This window comes from Micromys minutus, assembly GCF_963924665.1.
Source record: "Micromys minutus genome assembly, chromosome: 1".
NCBI classification, from domain to species: Eukaryota; Metazoa; Chordata; class Mammalia; order Rodentia; family Muridae; genus Micromys; species Micromys minutus.
In genome coordinates this window covers 150219812-150243730 of record NC_137969.1, presented here as the reverse complement: position 1 = coordinate 150243730, position 23919 = coordinate 150219812, and the positions used below count along the sequence as shown (strand labels likewise).

Below are 23919 nucleotides of genomic sequence, written 5' to 3'. Positions count from 1 at the left end.
TGTACATGTGTACATGTGGTGACCAAATAAAGATAGAAATGTCCTGTTCTTTTACATGAACAGGATCCTCAATAAACCTGGAGCTTAGCTGAGCAACTCCCATACCACACTAGGGTTATGGCTGTGCGTAGCCAACCCTTGCCTTTTACATGGGTTTTGGAACTTGAAACCAGGGATTCAGCCTTGAGCAGGATCTGATAGGGCAATGGAGAGATTTTGAGGAAAACTAGGTTGGCTGGACCATGCCACAATCCAGGTCTGGGGCCCACAATAGCTAAGCAGACCAAGGAGGATCAGATCATGTACTCTGAGCCCTGGTGTTCCGTGAGACAACAGCAGTGGCAGAGGGCTCTTGGTTTTCTCTATCTACTTCTAAATGTAGCTTGCTTGGTATCTGGTCTGCTGTATTCTAAAGCCTAGTGAGAGCCAGGAAGTTCACAGCATAGTGAAAGGTAGCTCAGAGGACCACTGTTTGGAGTATGAGAGGTGATTGACACACCATGCTTGAGAAGTTAAGACAGTGTGACTCTGGAATCTGAAGGAGCTCAACTTCATAGTTTCTGGTTGAACCCTCAGTCCAGAGAGGAGAACCAGGTTTGGACCAGTGAGAGAGCACAATACTGGTCCTGTCCTCAGATACACAACTATGATGCACATTGTGTTTAAAGTGTGAGATGTTCCTCTGTGGTGTGACTTTGAAGTCTGTGGCTCAGTACCTTTGATGGTGGTTGATGCTCTTGTTGTCTTATAACTGTGGCTCTCAGGCCTTTTGTCTATATAACCAGAGTCTTAGGGGCCAAGGGTAGCATACCTAGAAGGACCTTTGGAGATGCTTTGACCCTGCATGTGTTCTTTTTCATAAGTCGTAGTGCTCTGGGTTATAATAAGATCGTATGAGCTACACAACTGAAAATAATTCCTCATGACTGCTTTCATCTGCTCTCTTCCCCCCTGATATACATACCATATAAAGTAAACACCCAACTACAGCCAGGGCAGGGTGTGAAGGAGCGAGTGTAGGAAAAAGCCTCACTAAGACAGAATTCATTGCATTCAGTCTGTGTCTTGTCTTGGGAATAGACTCCTCAAATGGGTTGTCCTTTGAAGCCCTAAGGCATACCAAGATGGAGAGTCTGGTATTTCTGAAACATTATTGGCTAGACTGAGAGAGAGTGCATCATCTGGGTCCAAGAGACAGAGGTACAGCATCAATATCAGCATCAGTATCAGGAGGGGCTTCTAACTTGATTAGTTGGGTGGAGACAGAAACTAGACAAAGATGCAGCAGCCCTGTAAGGATTCCTCACCTTGAGAAGCCCAGAGAATGATACTGGAGGTTGGAAGAGAGATTTGAAATTGTATATCTCTCTTGTTTGAACTTAAGGATTTGATGTTTTTGCTATTATACATTTCCCCTAATATGGGTCCAAGACTAAAACATGCTTTTTCCTAGCTATGGATTTGAGTAAAACATGTGTGGCTAGTGATATACTTTAGTGGGGAAAAGATGCTACATGATCCTGATGACCTGAGTTCTATACCCAGGACCCATGGTAGAAGGAGAGAACCAACTCTGAATGTTGTCGTCTGATATTATATGCATATCATGTCATGCATGCATTATACTACACATGTGCACACATATACATAAATGATCATTTTCTAAATCAAGTTGGACACTTCCCCACCTTAGGTTTCACATATGTAACAGAAACTTAAAGTCCCCTCCCATTTCTTTTAGGAATACCAAGTAAGTTAAAACATAAAGTGTTTGGAAGAATTTTGGACACTCCTTAATGTCTTGTGATTTCTAACAACACTATTGCCACCACATAATACCAACACATTGTAGAGACTTTGAGGTCCACTCCCCCCTTTTTTAGCTTGTTTTTGAGTGAAAAAGACAGAGATCATGACTGGCCTAATTCCTCCTCACCTCTTCTGTTTCCTGGTGCTCAGTGTGATGCTAAACAAACCAGGTGTCCCATTCATGATGTGGGGAAACTACTAACCCAAGTTTCTTATTTCCCAAAGGCATTGAAATGAAGTTTAAGAACATGTTATTTCCTCTGATGGTCTGCCCATCCTGGATCCCTGAACTGAATTTAGTGGAGCATGGGCCCGAGGGTAAGGCTGCCATCTGCTTTCCTGGAGCACAGCTGTCACAGTGCAGGGGTGATGTGGGTAAGAGATGGCCTTCATCACCTTTCCTCCACTGAGCATGGACAGTCATCCACTGCAGGAGGCTTTGAGAATCTTGGTGTTGGCTGGTCCTGTGGACACATTGAATCGTGTGACAATGGAATTAGAGACATGGAGATGAGATTGTTTGTGTGCCCCGCCCCCTTTTAAGCCAGAACTTCACTTCCAGAGGTTTTGATTTTTGTTGAGTTGAGAATTACTGGATTATAGAAAAATATGTTGATTATGGAATCGAGAAGTGTGGGCATAGACCCGGCTCATGTAGCATTAGCTAAGTGACTTCTCTGGGCCTTATAAAGATGGAAGACCCGGCTAGGAGTGACTTTATCTCTGGCACATATCCACAGGGATCTCCTTTGGAGCTGCTTGCCCCCTTAGCTTGGTGGAAAGTGTGCTGGTGGATGCAGTGGCTAAACTTCCAGAACAGAAGACAGAGGTGTTCAGAGGTGTGCTAGAGCAGCTGCGCTGGTTCGCTGGCAAGCAGGTCAAGTCCGTGGCGGTGAGTCGCAGGCCAGAGGCAGAAAGGAGTCTTGAAAACCCTGGGAACTTTGTTCACCATTGTGTCGGTCTTCAGAGTAGCCATGACACTTCTAGTTTGTAGAGAGCATTTATGTTCTTTGCTCCATTTGGGATTCCTATGGTTCTTGGTATTAGGAGACAACCTGTCTCTCCCATTCTACTTTTTGAAATTTGCTATTAAGGTTAAAATGAAACAGAACAGCACACTTTCAAGGCCTCTATCCTGGTATCTGATGGAGAAACACAAATGTAGAGAGTGACATCTTGTTCCCAGTTCCCCTAAGTGTGTTTCTGAGAAGGTGTTTCCCCTTCCGTTCTGCCTATGACACAATTGAATATCTGATTCTTGTCATATTGCCCGGAAGTTCAAATCCAGAAAGAGCCAACTATTCAATAGAAGTTGTCTTCTGTTTCCTTGATTTTTATCTTGAATTTTATTTTATTGACTCTTTACATCCTCTCAAAGAACTCATCTCAATCTTTCCAGGAAAAAAAAAAGGGCTGGGGGAGGGAAAGCGATTTGCAAGAGCTGCCCTCAGTTTACTGACACATATGTACTTTTCAGAGCTAAGAACCCATCCCAAGTGTTTCTACTATAGCTTTGTGTGTTTCCTTGAATGGCCATGTCTTCCTGGGCTGCTGGGGGAGTCAGGTCCTGGGGTGCCTACCCACAGGGCTGTTACCTCAGTCTGAGCAGCTCATTCACTCGCCCTCTGCTTGTTCTAATTAGTCCATTGGAGGGAACATCATCACTGCCAGTCCCATCTCTGACCTCAACCCTGTGTTCATGGCGAGCGGAGCCAAGCTGACCATCGTGTCTAAAGGTGAGCTGCCCGAGGCGGAGATTCAGAAAGAATGATGTGGGCGAGGAAAGTCTTACTGCATGGGTCCTATTCTAGAGAACAGAGCCCCAAATTCAGTGATCCCCAGTGGTTTAAGGGTTTTAATTCACAGAAGTTGCAGAGAGATCAGCCAGGTTGCAGGACTGAGAGAGTTAAGCATTGTCTCACTTTCGTTTCTTCTTTCTTAAACTCAACTTTTAAAACTGGCATACAAAATAACAGGTTTCCTCACAACATTTTCATATACTCTAGGTTTGAGTGGGTCTCCCCTCTGTCTTCCTGTCTCCTATCCTGTCCTTACTGCACCCCTTCATCCCCAATATTTCCCCTCTTTATACAACTTAAACCTTACATAGCTATCTTCCCTTACTATGTCCCTTAAAAATCTCTTTACCCCACCCCCATCATGGTTCCCTTTCTAGTTTCCTGGCCTCTATCCACACTCACCTCTTCAAAGTAGATATAGAAAATATTAGAAGATAGGAGCTTCAGATGAGAGGGAAATTGTAGTATTTGTCTTTCTGATCCTGGATTACTTCACTTGTAAGATAGGATATTTTCCAACTCTATCCATTTTTGTACACATTTTATAATTTCATTTTTCCTTTTGGCCAATTAGAATTGTATTTCCTCCATGGGCCACAGTGTTGTTAACTGCTCATTTGTTGATGCACATCTAAGCTGATTCCTTTCCCTGCTGTTGTGAATAGCCTATTAAACATGGGCATCTTGGGATGTAAATGCCTTTGGGATTTTGTCCAGAAGGGATAGTTCTGGGTCGTATGATAGTTTTATTCTTTTGCAACCTCCACATTGATGTCTATAGTCTTAGTAGGGAACTTACAGTTGGACTGGCCATCTGGATATCTCACCTGAGACTGTGCTAGGGCCAGAATATATGACAATTCCCCCAGCAGTGAGTTATGACATGAGAGAAATATTGAAACATTGTCAGCTAGGGAAACTTGCTAGAGAGTCACCACCACAAATTTCTTGTTACATATGCCACACTACCCAAATTGTATGAATCCTTCCGAAATCTAAGTTCCAAGATGTCAGCTAGTCAAAGACAACCCTTGTCAGCTCTTATGGCAGAAGACAGAAATGAGAACAGTGATACAAATCTCTCTTGACTTTATTCTGACTTCACACCCACTGGCTTTGCATGGCCTCTTGACCTTGGCTATGGTGGGTCTATTTATATCATAAGATGACATACTACACCCTGGAGCTTTCTTCCCCCCAAAGAGATGATTGCTAGCACCCTGTCTAAGGACCGAAGAAGGAGACTTGGTTCTAATTTTGCCACCTGCTTCCTCTGACTGTGGTATCAGAAATTATGAAGGGGAACTTGTTCTACTGATGGACTGTCCTCTGCTCCTAGTACATCCCCAGTCTCACCTGCATGTGACTATCATCATCTCGTCTGCACACAGGTACCAGGAGAACTTTTAAGATGGATCATACCTTCTTCCCTGGCTACAGAAAGACTCTGCTCTGTCCAGAGGAGATATTGCTGTCCATTGAGATCCCCTACAGCAGGGAGGTAAGGAAGCTCTAAGTTCTTCCCAAACTATCCCAGTGTTAGACTCCAGAGAAGGAGCCTAAAGACAGTCACAGAACCATATCAATAGCTTTCAACTTTAACATGGGTCCATTCTCACTGACTTTGCTTTTGCTGAACCAACCCTACCATTTCTGGACAAGAAATTGCAGGGCATGGACTGTGGAATTCAACAGTTAGGCATGGAATCTACAATGGCTTGTCTCACCTCTCTGAGCCTCCATGTTCCCAAGTTGGCACAGTATAAGCTACCATACAGACTTCAGGGAAGACTGAAAGACAGAGCTCATAAGGTAGCTCATGGGAAGCCAATAGTGATTATCAACCTGTGGTTCTATTCCTGCCCCGTGCCGGTGACATTATCTTCCTAAGGTGAAGTATCCAGGTTCTGCATGCAGGGTAAAGCAGCTACTGTGAGTAGGACACTCATGCCGACCTCTGACTTGCTCTGGCCTGGCACTGCTGGACTTTGACTTCATGAACATCTTTTCTGATTCATTTGGGCAGATGTGGCGTCTTGGGTGGCTTGGCCCAGTGTAGCTCTCTCCCCTCAGCAGCTACCAACTGAGAATACAGCTGCGGCAGACATATTAGAAAAGTGTTCTGGGCGAGGCCAACAAAGCAGCTGCCAGGGTAACTATGGGTTACAAGAAGATCAGAGCCAATGTTTGCGCCTATGGATTTTTGACCTCCTTAATGAGAATGCTAATTCAATCTGAGCAATTATGCCCCCAAGGCGGCCTCCTAATGATTTTCCACATTGTGTTTATAGACTATTTTGAGCAATGAGTCTCAGAATTTTGAATCTCAGGAATCACTGATTCTTTTTTTAATTGAGTGGAGAAAGAAGATAGAGTCGGGCTTCATATGGCTCAGCTTTTATTTTTTAGGTATGGCCTTTAACAAAAGCTATCACCTGATAAAAGGAAGGACACTTTATGCTGTGAGCTAGACAGTTTTATCAAGAAAGGACACCATCACCCTGACAGCTGTTGACTCCAGTGTGGCCCTGGGAGTAGCACACAGAACACTGTCTGCTTTGGAACAGTTCAAGCTCTGAGCAAGGTGCTCCAGGCCATGTCAGTACCAAGAATCCTGCCTGGAGGAGTCTCTGTGGCTCCTTCAGAACACAGGGCCTTTAGCATTGATGAGAATATCCAGAACCAGGTTGACTACAAACCTGAGGGCCACGCAGTGCAGAGGGTGGATGTCACATGGTTCTTCCCTGCAAAGCGATTATTAGTATCTTCCTGTCCATAGAGAGACTTAGTTCAGGCCCAGGAGAGAAGCATGCTTCTAGCACAAAGCAGTGATTGCTTCACAGAGAGACACAGGCTTACAGGAAGCAGGATGTCTCAGTCTGCAGTGTGCTGGCAGGAGGGACACATCACACCATCTGGGGAGCCACAGGCAGGCATGTCACAGCCTGCACCCAGACTCCCTTTCCCGCTGGACAGGCAGCATGCAAGGAGTTTTTATCCACGTGCCTGGAGGGGCCGGTGGAGTCTGATGTTGGCGTCAGAATGGGTCCTGTGAGTGTTGGTGGCTTCCAGCCGTTTGCTCTGTAAAGACCACCTATGCCCAAATTGCCTGACTTGCAGGGGAGTCTTGGCCCTTTCTGGATTGTCACCAGGAACTTCTAGAAATGTAGTCTAAGGATGGCTTGTCTTCGCTGAGACTAGCTTCTCACTGATGTTTAAGGCGCAGTCACATTCTTTCCCTTCTTCTCCCTGCCATCTGGTCACAGCCCTGTGTTTCATGCTGGCCTTGTCTTTTCCATTTTTTAAGGGAGAGTTTTTCTCAGCCTTCAAGCAGGCCTCCAGGAGAGAAGATGACATTGCCAAGGTGACTAGTGGCATGAGAGTTCTGTTCAAGCCAGGGACCATTGAGGTGCAAGAACTGTCCCTTTGCTTTGGAGGGATGGCCAACAGAACTCTCTCAGCCCTCAAAACCACTTCAAAGAGGCTGTCCAGGTAAGCATGGGCTGTGCCAGGAAGCAGGCTGCACTGCTGCACTGGCCCCTGGGGCTGCACTGCTGCACTGGCCCCTGGGGCTGCACTGCTGCACTGGCCCCTGGGGCTGCACTGCTGCACTGGCTTCTGCTACTTTTCTGTTATTGCTCCTTCTGGTGATGTTTCTAACACCAGGATCATGATTACTGGCCTCACAACTGTGGTTATTGTTCTAGGGTGCTGGAGAGATGGCTCAGTGGTTAAGAACACTAATTGCTCTTCTAGAGGACCCTGGTTCAATTCCTAGCACCCACATGGCAGCTAACAACTGCCTGTAACTCCAGTTCCAGGGGATCTGGATTCCGCATACACATGCTTACACAGACACACAAGCAGGCAAAACAACCATACACATAAAATAAAAATAAACAAATGATTTATCTATTTATTTACTAATCTATTAATTATTAGGAATCACATTATTTATTAATAATGTATTAATAAATAAAATGATTCATTCTAACATCACAGTTTGGCTAGTATCTCTGCCATGGTAGTATCTCCTACTACTGTCCCTGTTACTGCTGCTGGCCCTCTAGTCGCAACCTATTATCATGAACGTGGCCGTTGGTAACCCCGCTTTTATGGGTTATCTTGTTGGCATTGCTGCTGCCATGACTCTGACTAGTGACAGCGCAGCTAGCACCATTACAAGCTATGTGCCCTGTTAATGCTACTGCTGCTCCTGTTACTATGGCGACTTTCTGCCATCGCTGTCACAGCTGCTGCTGCTATTCCTGCCGGTAGGCAGTAGCATTATCACCACCCCCTACCAAATCTATAGTAGCAGCATTTCTGGCATCTTTCTTATCGATGTCACTGCTTCCATGCCTAGGGTTACTGTTACTATGGTTACCACTATGCCTCTCACCAACATTTGAAGTATTACTGCTGCTGTTGTTGGTATCACCACTATTTCTTCTACCACTATTACTTCTCCCATTATTTAACTTCTACCACAGAGATTCAGACTCAAGATTCATCCTATTCCCACTAGAACCAGGGATACCACAAGGCAGTAGGTGTGCCAAGTGATTCACTGACATTATCTTATGTGAGCCTTATGACAGCCTTGTGACAAGAAATAGAGCTGAACTTGTTTCTTCCTTGGCTCTACCACTAACCAGATGAGTAACAGGAGGCACATTACTTGGTCTCTCTATTCCAAAATTTCTCAGTGGTAAGATGGGCATCAAACTTCTCCCTACGATAATGTTTAATGAAATGAAAACGAACAACTCACATAAAGTACTTAGGACACTGCCTAATATTTTATAAGAAGCTAGAATATTAAGTTTTGGGGGGGGCTTAAAATAGAAAATATATACAAGTAACACTATGTAAACTAAACACGTACATTTAGGGATACAAATGTACATACATATGTACAGGCAATAACAAAGGGGAAGCAATGACTTGCAGGACAGTGGGAAGGTCTATATAGAAATGTGATTCTATTTCAATCTCAAAAATTATAAAAGGAAAAATTTAATCTATCATCCATATATTTATCATCTATCTATCTATCTGTCTATCTATCTATCTATCTATCTATCATCTATCTGTCTGTCTGTCTGTCTATCTATCTATCTATCTGTCTATCTATCTATCATCTATCTATCTGTCTGTCTATCATCTATCTATCTATCATCTATCTGTCTGTCTGTCTATCTATCTATCATCTATCTATCTATCATCTATCTATCTGTCTGTCTATCTATCTATCTATCTATCTATCTATCTATCTATGAGTATATAGAGAAAATTGTATGTGCTTTTAAAGATGAGGGGCCTACGGCACCAGAAGATCAAGCAGCTTGTGGCATGTGAGCCAAAGCCTGAACCCAGGTCCCTTAGACAGGGAGTTGGGTATGATGCTCCACACTGAGTGATGGAGATGAGGAGAGCAAGTCCACATTCTGCCTTCCTCCAGGGCCTGGAATGAGGAGTTGCTGCAGGACGTGTGTGCCGGCTTGGCAGAGGAGCTGCGCCTGGCCCCCGATGCCCCTGGTGGAATGGTGGAATTCCGGCGTACCCTCACCCTCAGTTTCTTCTTCAAGTTCTACCTGACAGTGCTTCAGAAGCTGGGCAGAACGGACCTTGAGGGTGTGAGTGTGGAGCAGGGTCAGGCACAGAGTGTCTTCAGCACAGTATTTGGGGACTCAGGAGGTTGGGCCGTGTGTCAAAGTTTTTCCTCCCCTCTCAACATCTGAAAGTAGAAGGGCAGGGTCAGGACAACCCAGGGTCAGTGCCACCACTTCATTGACTGATGTCTGTCTGGGCCTGTAGATCTGGAATCATGCCAAGAAAAGGGATGTCTACCCTGCTTGCTCTCCTTGAGGTTATGTTGTGACCGTCTTCCATATCATTAAATATTTCCAGAGTACAGGAGCACAAGGAAGACATAAAGAAGGCTGGGGGTGAGGTAGTATTCCAACAAAGAGAACAGCTTGCATAAATGTGGAAGAATAGAAAAAGCTAGGGGTGCTGGAGAAAGGACTAAGCATTCAAGGTACAGGATCAAGGTGTCTGGAAATGTAGTTGGGGTTGTTATTGAATACTGAGTCCTGAGAGCTCGCATTTAAATTCTAAGGCAGATCCAGCACTGTACTCAAAGCTGTAGGATGGAGGAGATGGGGGGTGAGGGGGTGGAGGAAGACTCATCACTCTTATTACTTGTGGATGGAAGGAGGAAAATGACAGGACCTGGGCTCAGCATCCCGTTATCCCACTTCCACAGGTGTGTGGCAAACTGGACCCCACCTTTGCCAGTGCCACTTTGCTCTTTCAGAAGGACCCTCCAGCGAATGTCCAGCTTTTCCAAGTGAGTACATGCAGCGTGTCTAATAACAGAGCCCTGCAGCCGGATGTGATGACTCCTGGCTGAGCTTTGGTAAAGGACCAACTTGAATGGCATAGACCCTGTGCGTAAAGGACATCTGAGTCACACTGTTGCCAGTGCAGCTGTCATCCTTGATGGCCTCGATTTCTCTCTTAGGACTGGATGCCAAACTATGTCTGTTCCACAGGAAAAAGAAAAAGCCATTTTGTCCTTCCTGACTCCTATTGGGCCAGTCCAAAGGTCTTGAACATGCATGTATGGATGTGTGTGTGCACACAACACATCACTCTAAGACCTTTGGGGGAGGTTCTAGGCAAAAGGCCAGCACATATCTTGTCAGCATGTGAAAGTTTGTAAGCCACACAGTGCATTGCAATGTCTAAGTCCCATTGCTGTAAACATAACTGGATCAGGGGCTGGGGATATTGCTCAGTTGGTCGAGTGCTTGCCCTGGGTTTAGGCCCTGGCACTCCATAGAACATCTGTGGAGGAGCAAACCTATAATTTCAGCCCTAGAGAGGTAGAAGCAGGAGCACCAGGAAGAGTTTGAGGCTATCTTCAGCCACGGTCCAGTATACAAGAGACTCTATCTCTGAAAATGAAACAAACCAAAACATCCAAAATGAATGTGCCAAGCTAAGTAGGTATTTCTAGAACCAAGCACTGGCTGCAGTTTGCTGATCCCTGAGTGGGCAGCCCACAGATGAACTAGCTCTAAGGCATAACTGTCTGCTTGGAATACAGATTTTGCTCTTTCTTTACTCTGTAACCTTGGGCAAACCACCTCTGTTCTTCTTGGGCAAGTTTTCAGACCCACCTACACAGGCAAGTAATGGCAAACTTTTTCACAGAACACAGGAGGATAGAAGTATGTTCACTGGGCACGTAGCTCAGTGCTAGAGCTGAGTAAGACCTTGGGTCCATCTCTAGTGCTGAAAAATTAAATTAAGCTGCTTAGAAGTCCATGACACATAAAAATACCCAGTTAAGTATTAGATACTTTACTTCTCTGAAAACAACTAAAATAGAAATTGATTATAAAATTAATAAAAATGTTTTGGGAAATATAGGAAAGTATAAACAGAAAAATAAAATAAAAGTCATCCAAAATTTCACCTCCAAGAAAAAAAGGAAAGTTGATGTATGTTTGTTTTAATTCTATTTACCCATGCATATATATCTATGTATATCTATATCTATATCTATATCTATATCTATATCTATATCTATATCTATCTCTATCTCTATCTCTATCTCTATCTCTATCTCTATCTCTATCTCTATATCTATCTACATCTACATCTACATCTACATCTACCTCTACCTCTACCTCTACCTCTACCTCTACCTATACCTATACCTATACCTATACCTATACCTATACATCTACATCTACATCTACATCTACATCTACATCTACATCTACATCTATATCTATATCTATATCTATATCTATATCTATATCTATATCTAATCTATATTATCTATCTATCTATCTCTATCTCTATCTATATCTATATCTATCTATATCTATATATTTGAATTGTTGCATATAACTCTGTTGTATGAATATAGTATAGCCCAGTTCACAGCTAATGCATATTTAAGTTTTTTTGTAGCTTATTTATATAGTTACACAATGACTACTTTGTTAGTGACTTCTTATGTGTCCTTTGTGGTCCTTTACCCTGAGAGCTCTTCCTAGTTCCTGATAGTCCCTAGGCCTATGGAGAAACAGTGCCCTCAGAAGCTCAGCCAGACTGGTAACCATATTGTTTCAGGAGGTGCCCAAGGATCAGTCTAAGGAGGACATGGTGGGCAGGCCCTTGCCTCACCTAGCGGCAAACATGCAGGCATCAGGGGAGGCCGTGTACTGCGATGACATTCCCCGCTATGAGAATGAGCTGTCTCTCAAGCTGGTCACCAGCACCCGGGCCCATGCTAAGATTACGTGAGTAATCCAGAGAGTTAATGAGGGGCATGTTTTGTAGAAGCTGACAATTCCAAGAGAATGAATCTCCTAGAGGGAGGCCTCCACCATAGAATGGAGACAGGATGTCCTCTCAGACCCATCAGAGAGCAACAGGAAGGGTTCATACATGGTACCTGGCATGGTTGCCAGCTAAGGCTACAGGTGAATCCCTTTGCTTGGCCCTTGTCTTGAGCCCTTGTTATCAGTGCCATGACATATTGTCTAAGCTCCAGCAACCTCTACCCCATCAGTGTGAGAATGGGTGGGTTGGAAGGGCAGAACCTTCACTGACTAGAAATCTCATCACCTTCCTTGGCTCTAATCCCAGATGTGGTGCTAAGTAGCTGGGTGACTTTGGACAAGCTACTTGACTCCCTCAAACTTTCATTTCCTTAACTATAGTACTGGGATAATGGTAATTACTTTATTTTTTTTTAATGAGGATTAACTGCTTGGAAGATGAGTCTTTCAAGCCACTTTTCTAAAACTTTCCCTGAACTGCCTCTGCTCTGTAGACTGTTAGACTTGGCCAGCATCTTTTGTTTTAGGTCCAGGTTGTCTAACCATGTCTAGGATGTTCTGCTATATTGCCATAGCACCATTAAGATACATTGTCTATGACCAGAGAAATATACCCAGGGCCACTGTACCATGGCATAAGCAAAGGCCCTGAAGTGCTGGTTCCAGTGAGATACATTCTAATCACAGTTCCCAAAGTCATCACTGCTCTCTTAGAGATGGCTCCCTGTACTTGGAATCTAGACAGAGGCTGGCCTCTGATCTGTGGAGCCAAAGGTCATCTTATTCATCCTATATCCCCAGCAGCAGTTAGCACAATGGCCTCTCCATGGAAGGGATTCAATCACCATTTCCAGAACAGAATAGAAATGAGCTAGGATCTAACCGTGAAGAAGACAGAGAAGAGAAAAAAAATGTTGATGGAAGGAAGATTGTTAATGAGACAGGTATCCAAGCCAGGTGACACATCTCCTGTCTCAACTTGCTGACCTGGCTCTATATTCTGCTCATTCTGCAGGTCCATTGACACTTCAGAAGCCAAGAAGGTGCCAGGGTTTGTTTGCTTCCTCACCTCAGAGGATATCCCTGGTAGTAACATAACCGGCCTTTTCAACGATGAGACTGTCTTTGCAAAAGATGAGGTATGTTGGACGTGTCATCAGAAATAACTGGAATAAATATCTCACTTTCAATTTGTGATGATTATTCCAAATTCCTAATCCTGCATATATTCTGACCACATTGTAATTTGGTCAGTATTTGGGATAATCCACAAGGGGCAGAATATGCTATTTGGTTATTTAATTGATGACTTCTGTATTTGCATAATAGGAGACTCCATGCCAAAATGGCAGGATTATAGGTTGTTTATAAGCACCTTTACTGAAAGAAAATAAAAATACACTAAATGGACTAACTAGAAACAGAATCATAAGCCCACCACTAGTTCTAGACAGCCCATTTCTATGACAGTTTACTTATTCTTTATGAAAACCTGGAATAACAGTCTAGGAGCCCCAAAGACAGTTGATATAAATGCTTCACCCACTGAATTGTTCCCAGAGGTTCATTTTATAATTCTAATACTGACTAAAGACTAAAGACTGCAAATTAGATTCAAGTGGATGTTACAATAGCCTTTTAAAAATATTAATGTGAAGGCAAAACAAAGAACAAAACCCTACAAACAGAACTCCCATAGCATTTGTGGAGGAAATTTATAGTGTCTGGTAGAAGAACAAATTAGTTTATCAATGTCTAGAATCCTGAGAGTGTGTTGCTAGCATCTTATTTATGGAGAGTCAACTGGGTACAAGCAGCCAGTACTGCAGAAGCAGTTATGCCAATACTTAATGGCCCTTCAGAGACAACTCCCAAAGCCTTGCATACTGAACATTGGTTGGTGTTGTTGGCAACCTTGCATCTCAATATGATAAGCTGTATAATAGTTTTTTTTCATGTGCTTTCTGGTGAGTATATGATTAAAATTATCCCCCAGGAAGATCTATTTTGAGTTCTATAGAAGATAACTCAGTCTGTTACTTGCTGTTGCACAGACATGAAGACCTGAGTTTACATCCCCAGAACCCATGCAAAACATGAGCTGTTGTGGCACACACACATATCAGCTTGAAGGCAGATCCCTAAAGCTCATTGGTCAGTCATGTTAGCCAATCCCTAAACTCCAGATTCAGTGAGAGATGCTGATCTCCACAAGCATGTGCACACATATACACATGAACATCTACAAGCACATATAACACACACACACACACACACACACACACACACACACACACACACAGTTTTAAGGAACTGTCTTCATGAAAGGAAGTAACAATCACTATAAATTAAAAAAAAAACAGGTGTTATCATGCCAAACCAGCATTGTTTGTGATTTGTAGCACTGGAGCATCTAGAGCAGGGTTCTCAACCTTCCATACGCAGTGACTCTTTAATACAGTTCCACATGCTGTGGTGACCCATAGCCGTAAACTTTGCTGCTTCATAACTGTCATTTTACTACTGTTATAAATCATAGTGTAAATATCTGATATGCAGGATATCTGAGATGTGACACCCACAGGTTGAGAACTGCTAAACTAGATGAAGTTATGACACATGAGTGTGACTTTGAGTTGGAAAGTGGTCTGCTGGAAAAGATTCTGAAGCTGAGAAACAAGACCATTTCTCTTTTTGGCTCATGGCAGACAAGAAGAATCACAGTCTGTATTCTATCCTGTGCAACTTCTCAATAAGCTACCAGACTGAAAATGCAAGAATTGGGCATTGAGCTGAAATCTTTCCTCTGTTACCAGTGATCTCTATGGCCTCCTTCTGTCACGCTGATTCTAAGTTCTTGTGAGAAGGATCATGGCCTCAGTTACTAGGGTCAGGAAACAAAAAGGCCTTCGAGCATTCCTAAAGTGTGCATTGACCAAAGGATGGGGGTACTTTTTGGCTTTCAGAATATCTATAAAGATTTGCTTCCTGATGAGCTTTATGGTGTTAAACAGTTTATCTCTGCTCTTAGGTTACTTGTGTTGGGCACATCATTGGTGCTGTGGTTGCTGACACCCCAGAACACGCACAGAGAGCTGCTAGAGAGGTGAAAATCACCTATGAAGATCTTCCAGCCATTATCACAATCCAGGTGACTGAGAAGTGGGTACTCCTCCAGAGGAGAGAGCTTCTGTACCCAGTGCATTTCTTTGGAGGATCCTCTGGACAAAAGCCTTCAACTTGAGTAGCACATAGAGATTTGACTACAGTTTACACCAGCTTCCCTTGGTTGTTTAAATGACTTTGATTCCTCATATTAAGAATAATGTACAAGCATAGCCTGCAAACACCCAGACTCTCACTTTAAGTACAATACTCAAATCATATATCATATACAACATTGCATTTAAAAATTGAGTTTTGCTAGATAATTTTGCTCAACTGTAGGTTATTATAGGTTTTCTGAGTTTGTTAAAGGTCAGCTAGTTGAAGCTATGTTATTCACTCCATATGTTAGGCCCATTAGCATATGGTATTCCCAATGTGATGGATTTATTGGGTTGTAACCCTATCATAAGGCAAGGATCATCTGTAAGTAGGTTTTATAATTCCTTCCAGGCCTAAAGTTTTTATTCTCCAGGGGGTCTTACCTTTCCCAATCCTGGGTTCAGTCCACTTATGACCAAGAAGAGTTCTTCAGGCCTCTTTCATTTTAACTGTGGTTGATTCCTTTTGGGATTTTCTCTCTGCTTTTCCAGAAGTCTAGAGCTGTCCATCTCCCACTGAGAAGATGGATAAAACACATTCCCTGAGCTTTAGGATGTGAAGGAACCCACTGAATGTAGAAAGGCCCCTCTTCTTGGTCACAGTCACCTTCCTCCCTAGAAAGCCATGTTCCTGAAGCTTCTTTTCTGCCCTTCAGGATGCTATAAAGAACAACTCCTTCTATGGCCCTGAGATAAAAATCGAGAAAGGAGATCTCAAGAAAGGCTTTTCTGAAGCTGACAATGTTGTCTCAGGTATGGGGGGCACCATGCAGCAGAAGGGACAGGGACATCAGTCTGTGAATTAAATTCTAGAGATACAGATAGAGGAAGTCCCAGAGAAGGGAAGTGAGTTGACAGCATCTTCTAATATAAGAAACTTTTGGTGTTTGGAAGGAAACAGTAGACACTTAGCAGGAATGGAGCTTTTCCCATTTAAATCTTCATTCTCCCATCTCCGAGCTGGATATACACAAGTGATCCTACATCATGTCTTTGGAAGGCTGTGTAGAGAGGATGATGAGCACCAATATGTTCAGCTTTGGAACAAATTTCCCACTCTCACAAGATGCCTGAAGATGTTCTTCCCCACTCTCTGTGAGCATCTGCCCCTCCCCATCCTCCCTGAACTGTAACTGTGAATTAGGCCTACAGCTTCCAGCCCAGGGCAAGGCTGTCCTTCAGCCCCCCAGGATACCTTTCCATTTTGACCCCTTAGGCTCTGCTAAGTCACTAGCCGGCTAACTAGTTCTCTAGGACTGGTTGATTCCATTCTGAAAGATGTGGAATCCAATTATGTTCCAATCATGTTTGCCAATTTCTTTTCTTTTAGCTTTTTCAGAACTTAACAGTCAACATCTTAGAAATCCCAGATGCTCAGTAACCTCAGTGAGGAGACTGTGTCCAATATATTTAATGCTATTCTGGCTTCCTCGATAGGAGGAGGATTAGACAAACAGACATAACTCACAGAGTGTTGGGACTTTAAGACCAGAAGTGACCATGAGCTGGTGGTTCCTTGGCAGCCCACCTTTCCTTTAGCAAGTGTTCTAGGTTGCTTCTCAGCTGCTGTGATAGAACACTGCTCAGGAACATTTTGGGAGCATTACAGGTTCCAGTCTATTCTTAAGGGAAGCCAAGGTGAGACCCTGGTGGCAGGAAGTAAACATGGAGGAACACTACTAGCTGCCATGCTTTCTTTGGTTGCTCTGTTGCTTTCTTTATGCAACCCAGGCCCAGTTGCCTAGGTGTGGTGCTGCCCACAGAGTGGGTAGGCCCTCCTCTACCAATTACAATGAATGCCACATAGTTATGTCTACAAGACAATCTGATGGAGACAATTCTTCAGGTGAAGTTCCCAGATGTGTCAAGTTGACAACCAAGATTAACCACTACAGCAGGCACATTTTGTACATATCTGGGATCATCAGGGATCTCTCATTCCTTCTCCAGGAGAATTGTATATTGGTGGCCAAGAACACTTCTACCTGGAGACCAACTGCACTATTGCCGTGCCAAAAGGTGAGGCAGGCGAGATGGAGCTCTTCGTGGGCACACAGAACACCATGAAAACCCAGGTCAGCTCCAGGTAGTGGTGGCAGTGACAAGAGAACTCCCAGTGGACCAGGTCAGGCAGGGTAGGTAGGAAATTGGGAAGAAGTAGATACTGGATAGAGATCCTAAAAGGGTCGTGGACCCAGATCCTGTCATCACCAAGGGTGATTTGACTTGCTGTTTAAGTTTTTCTGCTTCCATTTTCTCATGAATAAGATGGATCTTGCTAGTTTTATTTCATTAATCAGATGCATTTAAGTACTTGCACTAGAACCTAGTAAGTATTCACTTTTATAATTTTGATGCCATGTGGCCAATGCACATCAAGGCATATCCCACCCAAATATCTCATCTTTTAAAGTCAAGTATGGGACTAAGTGATAACCACCAACTTAGCAGGCACAGCTATCTATGTATAATATTGAACATGTAGTATCATTATGATATTACATGGACATGTACTACCTGGAACATGATATTGATTGCCAGGATTTTGGGCATGTACTCCTGCCATTGTGAGCTAAACACCCTTGCCAAATGAGATGATTTTTTTAAAGCTCTGAATGTATGTTGTTATCTTGCCCTTGTGGTTACAAAGAAATATCTGAGTTGCCTGAATTTACTTGGTGGTGACCGGTGAGTGCTGGCACCAGACTGCACTGGGAGGTGAGAGAGATTTTTCACTTCAGACATTTCAGAATTTTTAGTAGCCCAGGCATGTTGGACAGGTTGAGGTCAGACCTTGAAGAAGTCCAAACAATGGGTCAATGTGGGGGTTTCTTTTTCTTTGCATAGAGCTTTGTGGCAAAAATGTTGGGCGTTCCAGACAACAGAATTGTAGTCCGAGTGAAGAGAATGGGTGGAGGCTTTGGAGGGAAGGAGACCCGGAGCACTGTGGTGTCCACAGCAGTGGCCTTGGCTGCATACAAGTGAGTTTCTAGGCTTCCTTCTCCTACCACAGTTAGGTTGTCTGAGAAATACAACATTGTCAGCAAGGTCAGAGCAGCCTTCTAGATTCTTCCCTGTTGAAAGTAATTTTCCCTACTTTGATTTCTCTGTTCTCTGTGTTTTAAACCCTTGGACAGAAGGGCAAGGATGTCCTCACTAGCTTCTTTGTACATTGTCTTCTCTCCCTGACTGGCTGTAAGCTCCCTGGGTGTAAGGGGGAGGCTCACAGCCTGGCATTCCCTGTGTTCTTCAGCACAGCAACACCACTGCAAAGTTCAGTGCACAGATGGGAAGGAATCCTTCATACCATTCAGCATCTAGAGACACCGGGCTTAGGCTGCAAGAGGCTCACAGGTTTCTAACCCTCTTGACTCCCTGCTCCCCCAGGACAGGCCGCCCTGTGCGTTGCATGCTGGACCGTGATGAGGACATGCTGATAACTGGAGGCAGACATCCTTTCCTGGCTAAATACAAGGTTCTTGATCTTTTCTGTCTCCTTGGGAAGGCGGGATGAATCAGGACAGACAGACAGACAGACACGAGTGCTATTGAGAATGACTCTCCTTTCATCAGGTCGGCTTCATGAAGACTGGGAATATAGTGGCTCTGGAGGTGGATCACTTCAGCAACGGTGGCAACACCGAGGATCTCTCCCGGAGTGTAAGTAGGATCTGCTTGCCCCTAGGAGTGACTGGAAGGCCAAGGGTATGCTGCACCGTTCGTGGGCTTCCCTGCCTATTATTTTTATATAGAAACCTAACCAACTGCTCCTTATTTTCGGCTTTCCATCCTTGGGCAATCTCTAAGCAGAGAATGGTCATATTATAGCTATGATTAGAAATCCATCCTTTCTGTTCAAGATACTTTGTCATGCTAGCCCTGTTATGTATACATCTTTAGGAGTGTGTGTGTGTGTGTGTGTGTGTGTGTGTGTGTGTGTGCATGATAAATGAATATATTAGTTTGTTTATAAAATAAAAGCTTTGAACTAATTAAATCCAGAGAGCTTAAATGAGCAAAAAAAAAAAAAAAAAAAAAAGAAAAAACCACTTTACATATCAGTCAGCTCCAAGCAGAGGCTCAGAGACGTGAGCAGGAGGTGTCTGTGAACAGAGAATGGAAGTGATATGTGGAAGTGGCAGTTCTGTTATATTGGCTTCACTTGAACGTGGCTTGATCACTTAGCTACCTACCTGTAAGGGATGACTGCAGCTGCAAGACATGAGCTACTTGTTCCATCCCGCACAGAGGCATCCTTTGATGAAATTCAGTTGTGCTTAGTGATATGTATAGTGGACATTTATCTTTTCACACTTCCAGGGGCTAAAAGTTGGAACTGAAGTATTGGTAGGGCCACCATCCTGGGAGCTCTGGTGAAGATTCCCTTGCTTGTTGTCCAGTGGGTGTACCCTTGTCCTATCTCCCCACCTTCTACATCTGCCCCACATCACCCTCCTGTTCCTCTGTGTTCTTCCATCTCCAGCCTGTCCTTTCAGGTCTACCTCAATGACCCAGGACAAGCCACTTCTCTCAGGATCCTTAACTTTATGATCTGAGGCCACGATTAGGAGGTGACTTTGTTTTCTTTCTCCCATAAGAAGAGTTTCCTGTAGGTGTCTGGTATCTGCCTTTGGCTTGTGCGGAGTTTTTCCACCTTCTTCCTGATTTTCAGTCTAGTATCTGTTGATCTTGAGAAAGGGGCATGGGAACCTCCGACTGCAATTGCAGGTTTCCTGTTCTTTCTCTTGTTCTTCTCTGAGCTTTGTTAATTGTTATTTCATGTGTTTTTTCCTCTCTGTTGTTTGAGACCAAGCCAATGAGTACACTAGGTATTTTGGGAAGCTGACACTTCATCATTATATAATCTCTTTTGTAATGTTTTGTTCACAAGTCTACTTTATCTAATCCCACTAAAATCATTTTTTGTTCATTTGATTAATATTTACATGATATATTTTATATTTTTTTCTTTCAATTTATCTATATTATTAATTTTTTGAGGTGAAAATTCTAAAGACATGTAGTTAGGTCATATTTTTAAATGTACTGTTAATCTCGTTCTTGTATTTGCACTGATTTATTATCATGATGTGTATGTGTGCTCTTGCATAAATTCATGTGTACCACATGCACGTAGGAGCCTGTAAGACAAGAAGAGGATTTCAGGTCCCCTGGAAGTGGGTTGTGAGTTGCCATGTAGGTACTGAGAACAGAACTCTGGTCTTCTGAAAGAGCAGTAAGCACTCCTAACCACTGAGCCATCTCTCCAGTGTGACATGTCTGCTCCTTACCTTTTGTTTGCTTTCTTCTCTAGGTTTCAGTATTCTTTTTTATTTGTTTGTTTGTTAATTTTTGTCTGCCTTTCTCTGGGCTACTTAAATGTTTTGGAGAACCCCATCTTGATTTAGCAATAGTATTTTTATATTTCATATACACAGTTTAGTATCATCTGGGCTGTCTGCTTGTCTTTCTGGGTAAATGTAGAAACCTTATCCCCCCCTTGTCCCCTTTTGTATTATTTTTAGTTTGACTATTTACTTTGCTTATGTTGGAAAATGCATTAAGAATGTCAGAAATAATCTTGGCAGTTCAAAAAGGACCCAGTTTTTACTCACTTTTTAATAGTATTTTTTTTCTTTTTAACACTTTAAATTTATTTATTTATTCTCATTTTCTTTTCATTTAAAGAGTTTCCTGAGGTCATGGTCTTACTATATGATGTCAGGGGACACATTTTCTTTTTCTTTCTTTCTTTTCTTTTGATTATTAAAAGCATTTTAGCATAAATATATATGAATATATTTTTGTCAGTACTTGATTTTTTTAAAGGTTTAATAGTATGCATTGAACTCTTATTATTTACAAAGAATCATAAAGTATATGTAATACAAATGTATATGTAAAATGGAAATAGTCAAAGTTTTCTTGGTGTGTAAAGATTAAACATAATGATTTTAACTAACAAAAATTGCCACAAGGCTATCTTCTTAGCTCTTGAGTTATTAATGATTTATGGTCTAGGTGTACCCCACTCTGAGAGGGTGCTATACACTTATTGGGTTTTTTTTGTTGTTGTTTTTATTTTGGTGTTGTTTTTTAGCTTCATATGGTCTGAGAGTTGTTTCTGGGGTATTCAGAGCTTTCTGAGGCTAATATCAAATTATCAGTGACTGCATATTATGTCTGTTCTTCTGTGACTAGGTAACCTCACTCAGGATGATATTCTCTAGATACATCCATTTTCCTAGGAATTTCATAAAGTCATTGTTTCTGATAACTGAGTAGTACTCCATTGTGTAAATATACCACAATTTCTGTATCCATTCATCTACTGAAGGACATCTGGGTTCTTTCTAGCTTCTGACTATTTTAAATAAGGCTGCTATGAACAGGGTGGAGCATGTGTCCTTATTGTATGTTGGAGCATCTCTGGGGTAAATGCCCAGAAGTGGAATAACTGGGTCTTCAGGTAGGACTATGTCCTATTTTCTGAGGAACCACCAGACTGATTTCCAGAGTGGTTGTACCAGTTTACAACCCACCAACAGTGGAGGAGTGTTCCTCTTTCTCCGCAGGGGACACATTGTCTCCATTTCCATCATCTAAGACAGTGGCTGCTGTGGCTGCTGCTATTCTGCCTCCTTTCCTACTCTTTATCCTTTTAAGCACCTTTTTGGAGATTTATTTATTTTATTATATTAAATAATATAAATTAATTTTTGCCTGCATGAATGTTTATGAATCATGTGCATGCCTAGTGCTCTCTGAAGTCAGAAGAGGGCATTAGATCTCCTATAACTTGGATTATGGATGGCTGTGAGCATCTGCATGGGTACTAGGAGCTGAATCCAGGTCCTCTGCAAAAGCAACAAAGACTCTGAACTATTGTGGCTTCTCTCCAGCCATTTTTCCTTAGTTTTGTAGGATGTTCTCACAAGGCATGGGCCTTAGGGGCTGACTGCATTTCTGTTCAGCACCTGCTCCACTTCATCTATACACATATGGTGGATGGTTTTCTTTATTTGCTTTTGTTTTTGATCTTTTTCTGAAACAGGGTTTCTCTGTGTAGGATTCCTGGCTGTCCTGGAACTCACTCTGTAAACCAGACTGGCCTTGAACCCACAGAGATCTGCCTCCTGAGTGCTAAGGTTAAAAGCATACACCACCACTGTCAGGTGCATATGGTCTTCTTTCGGGAACATTTCATGATATGAATTAGTTTTCCTCTAATGATAAAGGACTGCATTCTATAATTACTCCATCTTTAGCTTCAGAAGTATAATTATTGTTTTATTACATATTTTTTAAGATTATTCTGCTTTGCAATTTCTCAGAATTTGGACTTACAGATCAATATATCTTGGGAAAATTCAGTTATTACTTCTATATCTTTAATTACACTTCCCTTCTTTCAGGGCCCAAGTGACATGAACATTAGGTCTTTCATTATTGTCCCATGAGTCCTTGAAATTCTCCTTTTGTTTTCAACTTTTTTTCTTGTGTAGAGTAGACGGGACAGTGCATATTATCTCTTCTGCGCCCACTGATTCCTCCAGCTGTTCTTTCTCTTCTGCTCGTCGAGAGACTCAGCGCATCACTCACTCATCTAAACAGTCACTTCATCCTTATTTAAATCTTGTTTCTTTGCTGAGACCATTTACTTCTGAAGTCTCTGTCTCAAGTGTGCTGATAATTGATTATGGAAACATTTGTACTGTGGTTGTGTTAAAAATCATTACCAGGTAATTTTAACATCATTATGGCCACAGGGTTGTCTCTATTCTTTAAATTTTAAAAAGATGTGTGTGTGTGTGTGTGTGTGTGTGTGTGTGTGTGTGTGTGTGTGTACATGTGTCATGGTACACATGTGGCAGTCTAAAGACAACTTTGTTGAGTCAGTTCTCTCCTCCCACCATCCCATGGAGCCCAGATCATAGCAGTGTGTATGCTACCCTTTGAGCCATCCCACCAGCCTCTCTTATTCCTTTGACTATGGTTTGGAGTCTTCCTGCCTCTTGGAGTAACGTATGATTCTCCTCATTCCTATCTGAAGAAATACTATATTAATGCATAGGCAATAATTTTGTTCTGAGTGAGTGAGCCATTTTAGTCTCTATAATCATTGAAATATTTATTTATTATTTATTTTTAAATTGGATTTATTTTATTTACATTTCAAATGTTATTCCCTTGCCTAGTTTCCCCTCCATATCCTCTATCCCATAGCCCCTCTCCCTGCTTCTATGAGGATGATCACTTACCCACCTCCTCCTGCCTCCCTGTCCTGACATTTCCCTACACTGGGACATTTAGCCTTGGCAGGACCAAGGACTTCTCCTCCCATTGGTGCCCAACAAGGCCATCCTCTGCTACATGTGCAGCTGAAGCCATGGGTCTGCCATTGTGTACTCTTTGGATAGTGGTTTAATCCCTGGGAACTCTAGTTGGTTGGTATTGTTGTTCTTATGGGGTTGCAAACCCCTTCAACTCCTTCAGTTCTTTCTTTAACTCCTCCATTAAGGATCTTGTTCTCAGTCCAATGGTTGGCTATGAGCAGTCACCTCTGTTTGTGTCAGGCTCTGGCACAGGAGACAGCTATATTAGGCTCCTGTCAGCATGTAATTCTTGGCATCAACAATATTGCCTGGGTTTGGTAGCTGTATATGATCTGAATCCTCA

The 23919-nt window shown here is 42.7% G+C and overlaps 1 protein-coding gene across 1 annotated transcript in view; it reads left to right on the top strand.

Moving 5' to 3' along the window:
* XDH (xanthine dehydrogenase) overlaps positions 1–23919 on the top strand; it is a 63708-nt gene that overhangs the window by 23225 nt on the left and 16564 nt on the right. The window contains exons 10-24 of the mRNA XM_080939316.1: positions 2035–2127; positions 2550–2701; positions 3452–3545; positions 5000–5109; positions 6916–7100; positions 9073–9247; positions 9880–9963; positions 11763–11932; positions 12990–13113; positions 15006–15125; positions 15897–15993; positions 17191–17315; positions 18088–18221; positions 18628–18715; positions 18814–18900. Coding sequence (XP_080795442.1) covers positions 2035–2127; positions 2550–2701; positions 3452–3545; positions 5000–5109; positions 6916–7100; positions 9073–9247; positions 9880–9963; positions 11763–11932; positions 12990–13113; positions 15006–15125; positions 15897–15993; positions 17191–17315; positions 18088–18221; positions 18628–18715; positions 18814–18900 — 1838 coding nt within the window. The remainder of the gene's footprint in view (positions 1–2034; positions 2128–2549; positions 2702–3451; positions 3546–4999; positions 5110–6915; positions 7101–9072; positions 9248–9879; positions 9964–11762; positions 11933–12989; positions 13114–15005; positions 15126–15896; positions 15994–17190; positions 17316–18087; positions 18222–18627; positions 18716–18813; positions 18901–23919) is intronic.